Raw genomic sequence first — 16,534 nt, 5'->3', positions numbered from 1 at the left:
GTTAAAATTCATACTCTTCTTTAAATTTCAGGGGTCTGCGCCCAGCTAAAATTTGGGCCCAGTTTCCAGATCCTTTACAAAATTCCGAATCTAAAAAATGGACCCTTCACAAAATTCTGGACCGGGAAAATGAACCTTCACATAATAAAAATGAATGAAGCCATAAATTTGGAATTTCATTTCTTTTGTGTGCAAGATTAACTAGATTACTTCACTTCCCGTGAAATTACTTATTTTTCACAAGAACTGGGCCTTACAAAAAAGGTCTGGACAGGTGCCTGAATATTATACTCTAATTTGAAAGGTGTATAAATTTCTATGATAAAGTTATAAAATACATATACTTTTATTCAAATATATTCTAATTTAGAAGATGCAACAGATTTACAGAGTAGTAGATTTAAAAGATTAGTAGATGGCAGCATTAGTAAGCGCATCACATTTTTTGCATGCCCAAAATGAGCATAATAACCTGTACTAACCATCCCCGTTTCTCTTCCCTCTGGTTTTTATTTAAAAAAATTCATTCAAATAAAGACACCAATTTTTTCATACTAACACATCTATTTATTTCAAATCCTTAAGCTCAAAAACCTTATTAATCGACATACCCGTATCGGTCTCCGTCTTCATCACCACCATCTGATCGGAGTTCACATAATCTTTTTTATACAATCTCACTACGTCATCTGACGCTGTACTTACATTTGCATATCCACTCAATATGGAATTTGATCGAGCAAAAACATGAAAACCAACAATCGGCCCCATTGATCGAATCAAAGAATAATTGAAAAGTCCAACAATTTTTTTAAATTTCTCCTTGACAAGAGGCTTGGTTAAAAAATCTGCAAGATTATCTTTCGTACTTATATACTTCAATTGAAATAAGTTATCATTCAACAATTTACGTACAAACTTGTACTTAATGTCTATATGCTTGGTCTTATTATTTTCAATATTATTTTTAGCAAAATGAATAGCCGCTTGGTTATCACAATACAATATAGCAATTTCATTTTCAAGAACATTCAATTCTTTAAGTATCCTCGAATACCATATTAATTCCTTCGAACATTCAGTTAAAGCTACAAATTCCGATTCCATGGAACTCAATGCAATGCATTTTTGCTTCTGCGATTTCCATGATACCGGGATTTCTCCGAGCATAATCAAATATCCACTAGTTGAATGTCTTTCACTAAGATTACATCCCCAATTTGCATCAGAATATGCTTTCAATAAAAAATTCTTTACATTAGACAAATTTATCTTATAATGCTTAGTCTCAAAAATATAATTCAATACATCAACTAAAACAGTCCAATGGTGATATGTGTACCCATTACAAAATTGTGCCATAGTATCAACTACGTATGAAATGTTGCGTCTCGAACGACTTGCTATAAATGACAAGCATCCTATTGATGATCTATAGGGTATTTCACGCACCAAGTTATTTTCACAAATTTCATTCGCTCTATCCGGTAATTTACATCCAATTTTTAAAGGTAATTGTACATTTCGTTACGGTAAATTTTTAAATCTAGAAATCAACTTATCAATATAAGTTTCCTGATATAAATACATTGAATCACCAATTTTTTTTAAATTTACGCCAAGTAAATATTTTACTGGCCCTAATTCAGTTATATCTAACACGTCTTTAATTCTATTGATCTCGATTTTTGCATCTTTTTCAGTTTTACCAAATATTACAATATCATCAACATATACAATCAAAATTACTTTGTTCAGTTTATAAACACAATTACACCGTTTACATTTATAATATCCCAGATTTAGTAATATTTTGTCTAATTCAAAGTTCCATTGACGTCCGCTCTGGTGTAAACCATATATAGCCTTTTTTAATAGGCACACATAATTTTTATATTTTTCAGAAATATAACCAACGGATTGTCTCATATATATACAGTTTCATCAAGATTACCATACAAGTAAGCTGATTTAACGTCAATTTGAAAATGACACCAATTCAATAAGCTAACTAATATAACAAACAAATATTTGATTATATCGAAATTTACGACTGGGGAAAAAACATCAGTAAAGTCAATACCTCGTTTCTGATTGAAACCCTGAGCCACTAATCTTGCTTTGAATCTCTTGATGTTATTTTTGTCATCTCGTTTGATATTGTATATCCACCGGCAACTTAATATTTTCGCATTTGGAGGTGGTTCAACAAGATCCCAAACTTGCCGATCGTTCATGCTCTCAATTTCATCATCCATAGCTTGATCCCATTTTTCCTTGAACTGGGAATTTTGAGTTTCCTCGAATGTTTTCGGAATTTCAACGTTGTAAGCTTCACATTGAAAAATATCCACAAAATCCGCACTTTCATCAGATTCCACTTTTTCACTTGCAGTTTTCACAACTGGTTTAAAATTGAATTGATCTGGATCAAACTTCAAATTATTTTTCTCGCAATATTTTTTGACATCATTCAAATTTCTAAGTCTTTCCGATCGTTTGGATGTAGGGAAATAATACACATCTACACGTGAACTTGTAGTTCTGGGGTTTTCTTCCCTTATCCAATTAGATACGTCAATAGATTTTTTCTCAGAATCTTCAAATTGTCTAACATTTTTGTCTAGTTCATAAGAACCATATTCAAACTTATTTTCATGACCGAACAGTGAAATAACACCAATTTTTGATTCATAAATTTTTACATGAATACTTTCAACAACTTTACGCTCTTTAGGAATCCAAATTCGGTATTCTTTTCTTTGGTTAGCGTATCCCAAGAAAATTCCAATTTTCGCTTTAGCTTGAAATTTATTTCTGTAAGCTTTTGGAACATGCACGAAAGACAAAGATCCAAAACTTCGAAAATGCCGGACAGATGGTTTATGACCAGTCCAAATTTGTATAGGCGTTAACCTTTAGTGAGTTTGTGTATACACCTGTTCTTGACGTGAACATAGGTTAGTAAAGCTTCGGCCCAAAATGATGGTTTTAGTTTACTGTTATATAGCATAGCAGTATAGGTGTTAACCTTTAGTGAGTTTGTGTATACACCTGTTCTTGACGTGAACATAGGTTAGTAAAGCTTCGGCCCAAAATGATGGTTTTAGTTTACTGTTATGTAGCATAGCTCGTAAAGCGTCCATCGATGTGCCATTGAACCTCTCCGCTACACCATTTTGTTCTGGAGTAAAAATTGTGCTCCTTTCAATTCCTATTCCAAAGTCTCTTAGAAAATTTTCAAACGTCTTGTGAATGAATTCTAACCCATTATCGGTTTTGACAGACTTCAACCTTTTACCAGTTTCTCTTTCAGCTTTAGACAAATATTGTTTGAAATATTTGAACACCTCATCTTTGTTTTTTAAGATAAATACATCAACTTTTCTTGAATAGTCGTCAATGATTGACAAAAAATATTTACCTCCATTTAACGATTTCACGGGAGCAGGCCCCCATAAATCCATGTGGATTCTTTCGAGAACACATTTTGTATTTCTGGCATATTCATAGTTTTATGCGCATAGTTTTCTCGCTTAGACTTAGCGATATTACTAGTTATGCAATTAGCGTTTTTGAATTTCACATTTTCTAGACCTTTTACGCTATTATTTAAACTCATATTTTTAATTACAGGAACATTTATGTGACAAAACCTCTTATGCACACAGTCAGAATCTAAGCCATGTGCTTCAATATCATTCCCCTCATTAATTTTTGGATAACCATATAACACATATAACAAACCTTTACGAAAAACAGTAAAGAAATATTTCGACCATTTGTTATATACAAGCATTTTGTTATTTTTCCAAATTTTGTTTCCGCCCATTTTAGCTCCGCTTAGTTTCTCCTCATATTTGGTACATATAATACATCCGTGAGAGTTACGTTAACGTCACCTTTTACATCTTTAGTAACAAAATCAATATCACCTACCCCAAGGATCTTGGACGTATAGTCCTTGTCAGCTATAAGCGCTTCCGATGATGGCAGTTCTCTAAAGTTCTTGAACCATGATCGTTGATTACAAAAATGTGAAGTCGCTGCTGTGTCAATCAGGAATTCTTCCATCTTTCTTGTTGATGAGAAGGATTGTTCTTGATCGGTGATTGCACTATCACAAAACATAGTCTGAGTATTCTTTCGATGATCACTGTCATTTCTTTTCTTTTTGAAGCATCAATCCACTTTGTGATTAGTCCCTTTACAGTACGTGCAAAATTTCGACGGCCCCATAAGATGATCGTAGGTGGTTGAAGACCTAGATTGTTCGTTTGGTTTGTCCAACACGCATCCACTGCTGTCGATTTGAGGACGGCGACTCGATTTAGCCGATTACGTTTTGTTGATTTCATTGCATATGCACAGTCAATTGCTGTTGCGTTAGAGTCTTTCTCTTTTAGTTGGATTCTACCAGCTTCACTAATTAGTTGTTTCTCTATGTTCAAGAAAGAGAATTCGTCGTCCGCTAAACGATATAGGATTTGTACTAAATTATCGTACTCTTGTGGTAGACGTCGGATCAACTGGAAACAGCACAAAATTTCTGGGATCTTGAATCCCGCATAGTTGACTTCAAGTCGTTTCTCGGCAACTCGTTTGCAAAATATGCCAATCGTCTCATTCTCTGAATCAAATTTCAGCTCGAAAAATTCGTCGATTAAACATGCTAGTCTGGCTCTGGATGTCGGTTCGAAATTTTCCTTCAAAACTTGCCAAGCTTCTTTTCCATCATTAGTGTTGCTTATCAGAGGAAGAAATTTTCGCTCCACACCTTGATAAATTGTGGTGTAACACCGTTGCTTACGCCAAGCAAAGTCTTTTTTGTCTCGTTCCGGAGCATCGTCAGGATATTCTTGAGCTGTGCCCATCACAAAGTCCTAACAATTGCGATCCATCAGGATAACTTTCATGCCCATTTTCCATGTTGAATAATTGAACTCGTTCAACTTGGGAAAAACAAATCTATCTGAGCAACTTTCAGCCATAATTCATCAATATCTAGGAAAACTTCGCTAGCTATAACATTTACGATTAAACTAGAGCTTTTAGGATTTGGGTGCTCTGGCCCATAACCTTGTTAAAAAAAAAATTCAATTCAAATAAAGACACAAATTTTTTCATACTAACACATTTATTTCAAATCCTTAAGCTCAAAAACCTTATCAATCGACATACCCGTATCGGTCTCCGTCTTCATCACCACCATCTGATCGGAGTTCACATAATCTTTTTTATACAATCTCACTACGTCATCCGACGCTGTACTTACATTTGCATATCCACTCAATATGGAATTTGATCGAGCAAAAACATGAAAACCAACAATTACCAAAGGGTATCTCTTACAGCACGCGGAAAGAATACAGAGCTCTCTCCATGGAAAGCACTGCTGAACCTTGACCATATGACCCATATTTTACAGGACTTTTTTTATCAGTGCTTCCAAAAATTTTTCTTTTCTAATTTATTAAATTCATTAAAAAAAAATAAATTCAATAAGAATAAGTTTGTATCAAATCCATTTAAAGAATTAAATTAATGATGTAATTTTCAGGGGGACACTCACCTCCTTCATGAGCCACCCCAATGTGTGGACAAAGCCACACATTCCACAGTTTAAAATATTTGTGACAACACATCAGGCACATCCAATTTTATTTGCTATATACGTTTTGAAGAAGTATTCAGAAAACTGGATTGGGATAAAAAAGGAATTAAAATAAATGGAGAATTTTTCTCAACCATTTGCGTTTTGCAGACGGCATTGTTATCAGCAGTAATCCAGACGAACTAGAAGAAATGATACAAGAACTGGTGAAGGTAAGTATTCAGGTGGGCTTGAAAATGAATCTGCAAAAGACTAAAGTTATGTTCAACCCCTTTGCGTTGAAGAGGACAGACAATCTTGCTCAATAACACAGATATAGATATGTATACCTGGGACAAGAAATTATTATGGACAACGGAATCATTAATGAAATAAACAGAAGGATCAGACTTGGATGGAGCACTTTTGGCAAAAACTGTGTAATTCTGAAGTCACATACCATTATGCCTGAAAAGAAAAGTTTTTAACCAGTGTGTGTGTGCTACCAGCACTGACTTATGGAGCTAAAACATGGACACTCACAAGCAAGCCGATACAAAGGCTACAGGCAACACAAAGGAGCATGGAAAGATGTACGCTAGGCATCCTAAGGAGAGACAGAAAATGAATCACTTAGATAAGGAACCACACAAAGGTATATGATATCATGGAAAGAATTAAACGTTTGAAATTGGCTGGACATATTGCAAGAAGACAGGACAACATATGGACCACAAGTATTCTAGATTGGTACCCCCGTGGTTGTAATCATCCGATAAGGCGTCCCCACGCAAGATGGATTGACGAGATCAGGAAAGTGACTGAAGTCAACTGGATGGCTAAAGCATTAGACAGAGCAGAATGGAAAAATTTAGAGGAGACCTTCATCCAGCAGTGGATTGAAAATGGTTGATGATGATACGTTTTGCAATGGCCAGTGACCCCCAAAACAGAATATGCCGAAATCTGCGACGTACGTCGCAGAACAATCTGGAAAAATTTTAAGAAAAGTGTAGAAAAACGCTATTATGTATATGCAAATTTTTACCGCAGAACATTTTAAGTCAGCTGAGGACTCGTTGCAGAACACCACAAAACATTCTGCTTTGGGGCCAGAGCCATGCAATAGCCAAATTTCAAGATTTTTGCTTTCTTGCGGATCTGTACTTTGTGGGATTCTTTCTACTGATGAGGTAGTTGTAAAGGGGATATTGGTTTGTTATCCGTTGACATAGAAGTGACATAAAAAATTATTTGCATAAAGTAATGCAGTGCTGCTGCTATTACTACTGTAAAAGTGTGGAAATGAAAATGTCATATTTTTCCTCCTAAATTTCTTACTGGAATTCATAAAAATATTAAAGTACATAAAAAACTGTTTCTTTGATGTCCTTATAATTTTGCTCCTAATTGTAAACATGACCGGTAGTTGTACGTAAGTTTCATTCTTGTAGAAGTATTCTTTTGGGTTCTTCTTTTTTTCACGAATATTCCTGATGCCTTATAATTGTCGCACAATGTATGTACCAAACTCATTCACACTGAAAATAAATAAGGTCTTTGGGAATACATGGGTGGCAAAACTATTGGATATGAAAAGTTAAAACAGTACTTTACATTAACTCTTTTTTCCATTCATCAATAACAAACAAATGTCATAAGAACACATTTATATTACTCTTACCAGAACACAAACTAATTCCAGAGGATATAGCTATTTCTTTTTGTTAGTTTGTTTTGTGGTTAATCAAGTAATTATAGATTAGGTAGGCAGCAACCATCTGCCAAAGATTTTCTGTTTCTTTCTTTGACGATCCTGTTTATTCTACTATTTCCATCTTTCTTCCCATTTTCATAATAGATGATGTGGAAAATGCGCACAAACCAGGTACTAGTCCGCATATCAATTACTTCTTGTCCAGAGAACCTCCAGATGGTTGTGAGAAAGTGAAAATCATTGATGAGCCTCGGTATGTAAAAAATTCCAGTAATTTTAATATTTTGATGAGATAACTTGTAAAAAAAAAAGATTAAAAGAAAAAGTTGATAAAGAAAATTAGTTTTAAATATTTCTTCACTGTAAAACCTAATAAATTTAGATCACCTTAATCTGAAGGTAATTTCAATTTATAATGTTATTATAAATTTAATTTATATGGCGTTTTGGTATCATATTTGTTTTTTTTTAACATTACCTTAGTAATGGTGATAGTTGTAAAATTGACTCAAAAGATTAGTATGTTCCTAAAAGATACTTATGTTTATCAAAATTTTGTGTCTGGAGGTAATAGATAATGTTATGATTCATATCCTGCCCCACCCATAAGCAGATGCGCCCCTTGAAATGGGGAAGGAGAAATCACTTAGAGTATGTATAGTGAATGGGGGAGAGATGAATGTCCTCCTCCGTGAATAATATTTTTTCACTGAACAGGGAAAGAACAGAGAGAGACCCCCCTCCCCTCTCTATTTGCCTGTTGCTCCACTGAGGTTTAATGAATTGGTGAGCTTCTTTCCGTGTACTTTATGCTCATTAATTGAGTTTCACTCTTTATCCTATATGGTTTGGTGTATATTTGAATTTGCCTGTCTGTAGGACGATCTTTGCAAACATTTACTTCAGGAGTACAATACAATACTTTACAATCACAAAAGTTTTCAAATGACTTGCGGTTTCTTAAAATGTATATTTTTTGAGGGGTTTTGTATATATAAAAAATAAAAACTTATGAAACGTAGATCATGCTTTGAAAAGTCATTTGCAAAAAACTCTATATATTTTTAAATGCATTATTTATGGAGATATTGACTTTGAATTTTTCAGCATTTATTGGCAATGATTGAGGGTTGGTTAGTGAATTGTGAAAACATGAATTGAAAGTTTGAAAATTCTGTAAAAAATGTAATTGTCATTGATAAAGTAAAGTAGTTTCACTCTTCAATAATTTTAATAATAAAGCCTTCTTTGTCAAGTTGTTTCACAACCATACTATCTTTCCATTTGTGTTTCATATTGACCAATGACAGCCTTCGATCCCTGCCAAGACATCCAAGGCTATGTGTTGGGCTGGGTGATGTATTGTGTAGGTTTGTAGGATCGCCCATATTTTATGGGACACAGATTTTGCCCATATTGTCTTGCTCGTAGGAGGTAGATCCATCCCACCTTTCTGCATTTGCGCTTGCCAGTGGTTTGAAATTGGAACCAGCAGGGTCATTTCATGTTAAATCAACCAGCCATGACACCCATGGTCACAGATTTTGATATTTTTTTATTCGTTGCTTTCACCATCCTTACTAACCATGTGAAATATTATTTGCATATTTCTAAAACTTTTTGTGGGAAAAAAAATTAAAATTTATCAAAAAATGACGAAGATGACTTTTCTGAGGCTCAATTTGCATTGTTTGAGAAAATAAATCATTACTTTTTCAATTTTCAATATATTCAGGTGAAATTTTCAGTAAAATGTTCACGAAAACATACAAAATATGAATAAAAATACTTAATACTTACATTTGAAATTTATATGCAAAAAAATTGTTAACTTTGCTTTTATGGAATTTTTCGTGAGAAAAAATACCATTTTTCTAACATATTTTTGGACCAGTGGCACAGCAGCTACCAAAACAACTTTTATTTTAAATTTCTCCTAAATATATGAACTAAAAGACTGGGCAAAAAAAAAAATGTTTTTTTTCTGTTAATATATTTATTCTGGTTCGCAACACAAAATTCTACAAAATAAGACTAGGTCGCTCCTATTTCAAATCATTCAACTAGATACTGAAATTAAAACCATCATCCCAGATTTAAATTATTTTTTGTTTATTGCTTCTACCATCCTTGTAGACCATGAAAAATTTCATGTACATGTCGAAAATGTTTTGAGAAAAAATGTTTTCCAACTCCACGAATGGCGTCTCTAATGCTAACCTTCTAAGCAATATTGTTTATATATGAAAATATATCGTAACTGCAAATTTTCAATTTATTCAAATGGTATCTACACTTAATATACTCACAAAAAATACAGATTATGACCAAAAAACAAATTTAAACTTTATTGCAAAAAACATTTTGATGTGCAGCATGAATTTTCTAATTGTTTTTTTTTTTTAATTTTATCCTATTAATATATTAAGTAAAAGACTATAAACAAATAAACATTATTTTAACAGTTAATACATTTGAGTCACAAAACACAGTTGTACGTACATGACTACATTAATTATATTTGTACATTTTGACTTGATATAAATATTCATGCTTAACGAAAAAAAATTTGAGTTATATTTTATCTTTCTTTTATGTTTATTACAGTATTCACTAAGTAAAGTTTCATAAGTTGATGCAATAATTCAAAAGCATGTAATAAATTTTAAAATTCAAGGATTAAATGAATTCATGAAATGGTTAGAAATGTTGAAATAGTTCATCAGGGTTGGTGGAAAAATAGATTTTTGGTTTAAATTCATACTTAGATTAAATTCATTCGTTGATGTTGAAAAGATTCTTAGAAAAGTGTTTAACAATTTCCATTTGAGCTAAATATTTTATATCGTCATCCTGTAATTCAAAGTAAAATTTCAGAAAAGACACTTCTTGAAATTTGTAGTGTTGGAAAAGAAACTGGATGTGACTGATTTGATACATTTTAACATTTTTTTTCTCAAAAGGTTTTAGACATGTAAATAATATTTTGCGTGGTTAGTAAGGATGGTGAAAGCAACAAATAAAAGAAATGATAAAAATCTGTGGCCATGGGTTTCATTTTGGCATTTTGCTGGTGATTTGAAATGGAATGACCCAACAATGTTTCATGAAATTTGATTGTATCTGCCGGAAAGACATTTTAACATGTTGTGGGGTTTTTTTTTTCTTCATTTCATTTATCTGGCCTCAAAAGTTAAATAATTATTTTATTTTAATTTTGTTCGATAGGAGTAAGCGATGTAAAGCATTTATTTTTTTTAAATGCCACTATAAATATTAATATCAATATTACCAATATATACCAATATTAATAAAATAACCAATAGTTGACATTATGGAGATTCTCAAGTCAGTACGAACATGCTAATATGACCATGAGTCACAAAAACAATGTATTTTTTCATTTTTAATATCTTGATGAATATTACATTTAAAAATATGGAATCTTATGAATATGAAATTTCAAAATCAGTTTTGCATTTCACTAATTGGAACTATATCATAGCTGCCAAGTCTCCCGAATTTTAGCTTCATCGCTCGACCTCCCGAAAAGTTCTTAAATCTCCCGAATTTTTACAAAATCACAAAAATCCCTAATTGTCCCTAAAAATTTCCTACTTCATTAAAAAAAATCCCCGCTTATGAAAACAATCCCTAAGGAATTTCTTGTGGGGCATGAAGCCTCTTTTTTTTTTCCCCTTTCGAAATGACATAACACGTCGTAAATGGGGAAATTCCCTTTTTAAGGAAGTTTTACAAACCCTCTGATGGTAACAAGAAAGTTGTTTGTCTTATCGTGCAGGGAAATGGCTTAGCAGCCAATAGTCCTGGATAATAATCGAAGATTCTAGTGACGCGTATATGGTCAAAATTTCTTTTGTTGAAGTTACGTACGTGCGATATAACAAAGCATGAATAATGATAAGCAAAAACATATTTAATCAATTTTAAAGATACTTATTCCGATGAATTTCCTTTCATCAAACGTTCCAGAAGAAGGCCTACTTTTCCTTTTTGTACAAGTTGTGTTACGGGCATAAACATCGGGCATGGAAAGACTGCCATCATCACTCATGTGAAATTTTAAAAAAAAGCATCGAGCAAGTGTCACAAAAAGTCAGTGTTCTTCAAAAATTGACGGTGTTTTCCTTCATCTTCCGATGATTTTGGGGTCATTCGCGCAGAATGTTTATTCACAGCGTTTTTCTGATTGAACACAATATTTATATTTACATCATTGAAGTTTTGGCCTCCAATTTCACTTGTTTTTTGCGTAGGAATTTTATTCCCAAGGGTTTAACTTCCATGTGTGTAAAATCCCTATTTTAATTTGACTTCAGTAGGGATTTTATTCCCTACGCTTTAACTTTTATGTTTGGAAAATCCCTATTTTATTTGGAAAAATCCCTATTGTATTTATTAGGGAGGGGTTTTAGCATAAAATACGGGTTTGCGCGAAAATCTCCCGAATTTTCATTTTCAAAAGTTGGCAGCTATGCTATATGAGAAGTTATAGTGATAAGACTTTTATAATGACACTTTATAAATGGAAGCATCAATGGAAGTCAACGGTTGCAGAGGTAGTCCTATGGACAAACAATTTCAAAAATCCTGCATGATTACAAAAACACTACACCAATTTCTTTTCTAAAATTTTATTTAATTTTAGAAAATACATCTTTTAGTTTTATTTCAATGCAAAATAAAGCTGTATAATATAACTTTTGATGTGAATACATCTTTTAAATCGTCTGACGATACCAGGTTCATTTGCAAAAAAGTTTTGTAATGAAATAATTTAATGCTCGTATCTAACGAAGTGTTCAAAATACATCAATGTTTTTAGGATCTACAGGTAGATCTGGTTAAGACGAATCCAAAGCTACCACTCGGGTTTTAATACCTTTTCTGGTCTGGGCACCAGGCTCACAGTTAGCATTCATAACTAAGTTATTATATGCTATATCTCGAGATGTTCGCAACACAAATAGGCAACATATGTATCGTCTGTTAGCTATTCCAAAGACACTTCTGATGATACCAATTTCATTATGTCAGTGGCTACCGTGCAAAGGTAAACACAAAACATACTCGTGTCAAAATTTACAGCATTGTGTACGATGCACCGCCTACACTAGTTTTCTATCTGGAAAGAATTAATTAATTGTTGGGCGTAATTTTTAAGATCTGCTAAAATTTTACATGTCCAGAGGTTTATAAAATCTCTCCAAATTTAAAGAATTTGGAATAAAATTCAAGGTAACAACTGTTCAACTTTGCTAAGCAAGACTTCATCAGTTTACAGATTGCAGTAAAATAAAAGTCAAGTGCCCATAGTATGTTTGAATATACAGAGCCCTATTAATTGAATTGATGTGTTGATGCAGTTGTTTCAACTAAAAATATACCATCAGCACTAGTTTGCATCCATGTTTGTTTTTTTTAAAAAAATGAACACATTCCTTTGAGGGTGAACCATAGAGCATAGGTTTCAAACTGGTGTTTCATGAAACCCTAGGGTTCTGTGCAGGGCAAAAATAACTTACCATGGCCACTCACAGTGTATTTGCGGCGTAAGGAAAAATAAATTAGACCCCAATCAGGATTGTTTTTCTGACGTGACAAGTGTCAAAAATTAGTTTAAACCGTCAAAAACCTAAATGAATGCTTTGGGATGTTTCGAATAGAATAGGTATATAACTTAATGATGAGGCACTTTGATATTACAATGTTTCATTTTCAAACACTAATTTATTAAAATTGAAACAAAATATTAATTATAATTTGCGATTTTGAATTTGAGGTACAAAATGTCTAGAATAGATATATAATTAATAGTATGGTTCATTTTTACCACGTAGCATCCGATAACATGTAACTAATTTTGCGTATTTTTCTACACCTAAACGATTTCTAAGTTTTGAATGGACAAATCCAAAGTTAGAAAATACTCTTTCAATGGAGGCTGAGCTGGCGGGACTGGACAGCAAAAGCATTGCTAGTTTTATGAGTTCAGATGCAGGCTCAGCTGAAAAAGCATTACATTTAGAAAGTCCTTTCCACCAAATCACAGGGTTTGTCATTCTTCCTGCTGCACTGAAATAAGAAGGTGGAAAAGGAGTTTCTTCCGCTTCATATGAAATTAGCAATGGCAGACAACCGTTAATTTTCTCTGTTGCCCATGTGTGAGCCAAATCACTTTGCACATCAGTCAGTCCTTCACCTTTATATTTTGGGTGCAAATTATATGCCAAATAATGAAATGGTCTCAGAATCTGGTTCATCCTGTTTTGTATCTTTTCAATGTGAGGCTGAAGAACACTTTCTTTGAGAAGGCTTAGCCAAACACAGCATGAGTCAGCTATTGTAGCTGTATCTGTTTGACGAATATCCAATGCAACACTTATTGGCTTGAGTTGGAATGAAAGATCTTTACACTGTTTGTCAATGGGATCTTTTAGTTGAGAGAAACGAAGTTTGTTGATGGGGGTGAAAACCACAGAAAAATTGTATTTTTGAAGGATTTTAGCGATGCGTTGGCTGGTTTTTGGGAAGAAAGGCAAAATGATCAAGTTTTTGTGTTCAGGTTTAGTCTTGGTTTTAGAAGTATTTTTAATCAGTTTGCTTTGTAGATTATCAATGAGAGAGCTACGGTAGCCACGATCGACTGCTATTGCTCTAAGGATATTCAGTTCAGAATCGAGTAACGTCGGTGAAGAGCAGATATTAATGGCTTGCTTCACGCATGTGTAGAATGAGGCATACTTTTGTGCCAGAGGATGCACAGAGAGGTTGTGAGGGGGTAGTGAAACAGCAAACGGTTTGCGAAAGACAGTGGTAGAGAAAGTTTGTTCATGACGAGTGACCAATATGTCCAGGAATGCATTTTGGTTATTGTTTTCTTCCTCTATAGTGAATTGAATGCAAGGGTCTATGGAATTGGGAGTATTTTGAATATGGTCAATGTTAGCGTTACGGCCTAAAAGAACAAAGCAATCATCAACATATCTGAAGTAAAAAGGAAAACAAATTTCACGGAAGAGGTTTTGTTTCAAAATAGTGCATGTAAATGTCACTAAGTACAGGACTTAGAGGGTTTCCCCATAGCAAGGCCTTCAGTCATACGATAGAATTGTTTGTTGAAAGAGAACATATTTTGGTTGAGAGAGACCCAAGTAAGGTCTAATAGTTCAGATAATTCAAATTGGGAAAAAGGGAATTCGGTAAGTCTGGTCTCCAGACCTCGAAGAACGCCTTCTACAGGGACATTCGTAAAAAGAGACTTTAAGTCAAAAGAGGCCATTTTTGTGTTGACGGGGTTGAAGGTATGGAGTTTCTGTGCGAATTCAACTGAATTTCTCATGTGTGTGTTATTGCAAGAGAGTGGTGCAAATATTGGGACGAGGGGTTTCGCAAGCTTGTAAGAGGCAGTGCCAGTATTCGAGACTATGGGTCGGTGTGGAATGTCGGGTTTGTGGACTTTGGGCAGTGGGTAAAACCTGGCGCATAATGCAACCGATGGGGGTGAGAGCTTTTTTCATAGTTTGAGATAGAATCTGAAAAGATTTAATAGCTGACTTGACCGTGTTAAGTCCATGCGAGCTGGGGTCTTTTTGTATGCTTTGATATGAAGCATAATTAATTAGAGTTGAGGATTTCTCAACGTAATCCGATCTATTCATGATCGGCATTCTGGGGCATCTACAGCATTTCATGCCAATGCGGATTATCATATATAGGCCGAACTAAACGTGCCCTAAAATACCGTTTAAATGAGCATGGAAGATACGTAAGCAACCAAGACTTTAACCGCTCATCCATAGCCCAACACTGCTGGTTCTTTGACCATAAATTTGACTTCTGCCAAAATCATCCAAAAATGCCCCTCACCGTCTGACTTGGATTTCTTCGAATCATTCCACATCAACAAAAACCAGTTAGTCAACGACCTATCTAGCACACCACCCCTTCTCAAAAATCTGGCAACAGTTTCTACAATAATTATTCTTCTCCATCAGCATCACTATCACATTCTCAATTGCGATTGGCTCTGCCATTTTTCTTTTTTCCGTTCTCTTACTCTACTCTTTTGTTGCCGGTTCATTTTGAATTTGACTCTTGTCTACAACAGCAAGTAACTCCCGCTATAAGGAGTTTTTCAATATTTTCTTTCTTCCTTTTGTTTCTGATACTGATGAAGGAACTTCATATAGTTCCGAAACGCGTATAGCCGTGTTCGTTTTGGATTTTTTTGTACATCCAACGTTGCTTACTCTATTGTATGAGAAAAAGATGCCTGTAAAAATATGGATGTGATATATTTAAAAAATACAGCAACCCAATTAAAAATGCAATTAACACCAATTATAAACAATATATACACATGATCAAATATTATACAATGCCCATAAAGAATACTTATGGTTGTCTTAATCTAAGAATGGATAGCTTCTCGATTTACCCCAATATATTTATCGTATTTCTTTTCAAACGTGTCAATTGTATTACAATTTACAACCTCCAGGGGTAAGCTATTCCATTTATTAACAACCCTATTAGAGAAAAATTCCCTGCGGCACCATAACCTTGCATTGTCCCTCACCAATCGATACTACTACTTCACCAAACACCAACTCTGGCCATATCGCTATATTGCAATTTACTGCCATTAGTGAGATGGGTTGGAAGTGAAGGTGCTGTCTATCGGTGGTTGCCTCGAGTTCGTTTGGGAAAATATCTTATCTATATCCACCCTTGGGTTCGAACCCGGGACCCTGACAACAACCTTCACGATGGTAGACGAGCATCTTACCACCATGCCACTCGGGCACGTGTCCCCTTGTAAAAGCAGTCGATTGGCAGTGTACTAAAATTTCATGGTCCATCCCATCCATCCCATTGAAAATTTTGAACACTTCGATCATATCTCCTCGACACCTGCGTTCATCCAATGTAAACATATTCAAAAAATGAAGTCCCTCTTCATAACTGAAGCCCCGTGCACTAATAAGGACACATGTTGCTCTTCTCTGCACCCTTTCAACCAAGTCTATGTCCCACTGTAGGTATGGTCTAAACACCTTACAGCATACTCCAGTCCAGGACGAACTAAGCCTCGAAAAAGCGGAAGAAGGACTTTAGGAGAACGCGAAGAGACCTTTTTGAAAATGAAACCGAGCATTCTATTCGCTTTTTTGACCACCGCTGAACAACGTTCAGAAAAC

At 34.3% G+C, this 16,534-nt stretch overlaps 1 protein-coding gene across 4 annotated transcripts in view; it reads left to right on the top strand.

Annotated features, from left to right (window-relative positions):
* LOC149087833 (uncharacterized) overlaps positions 1-16,534 on the top strand; it is an 80,349-nt gene that overhangs the window by 48,896 nt on the left and 14,919 nt on the right. For all 4 annotated transcript variants that reach the window (XM_089231749.1, XM_089231748.1, XM_089231750.1 and 1 more), the window contains one exon: positions 7,455-7,563. In XM_089231749.1, coding sequence (XP_089087875.1) covers positions 7,455-7,563 — 109 coding nt within the window. The remainder of the gene's footprint in view (positions 1-7,454; positions 7,564-16,534) is intronic.

The sequence above is a fragment of the Pholcus phalangioides genome, unplaced genomic scaffold, assembly GCF_987345545.1.
Source record: "Pholcus phalangioides strain wild (caught in Gottingen) unplaced genomic scaffold, Ppha-v1.0 ptg000004l_1, whole genome shotgun sequence".
In the NCBI taxonomy this organism is placed as follows: domain Eukaryota; kingdom Metazoa; phylum Arthropoda; class Arachnida; order Araneae; family Pholcidae; genus Pholcus; species Pholcus phalangioides.
Note: the sequence above shows the minus strand (reverse complement) of the source record. Positions and strands in the feature narration are given on the sequence as shown.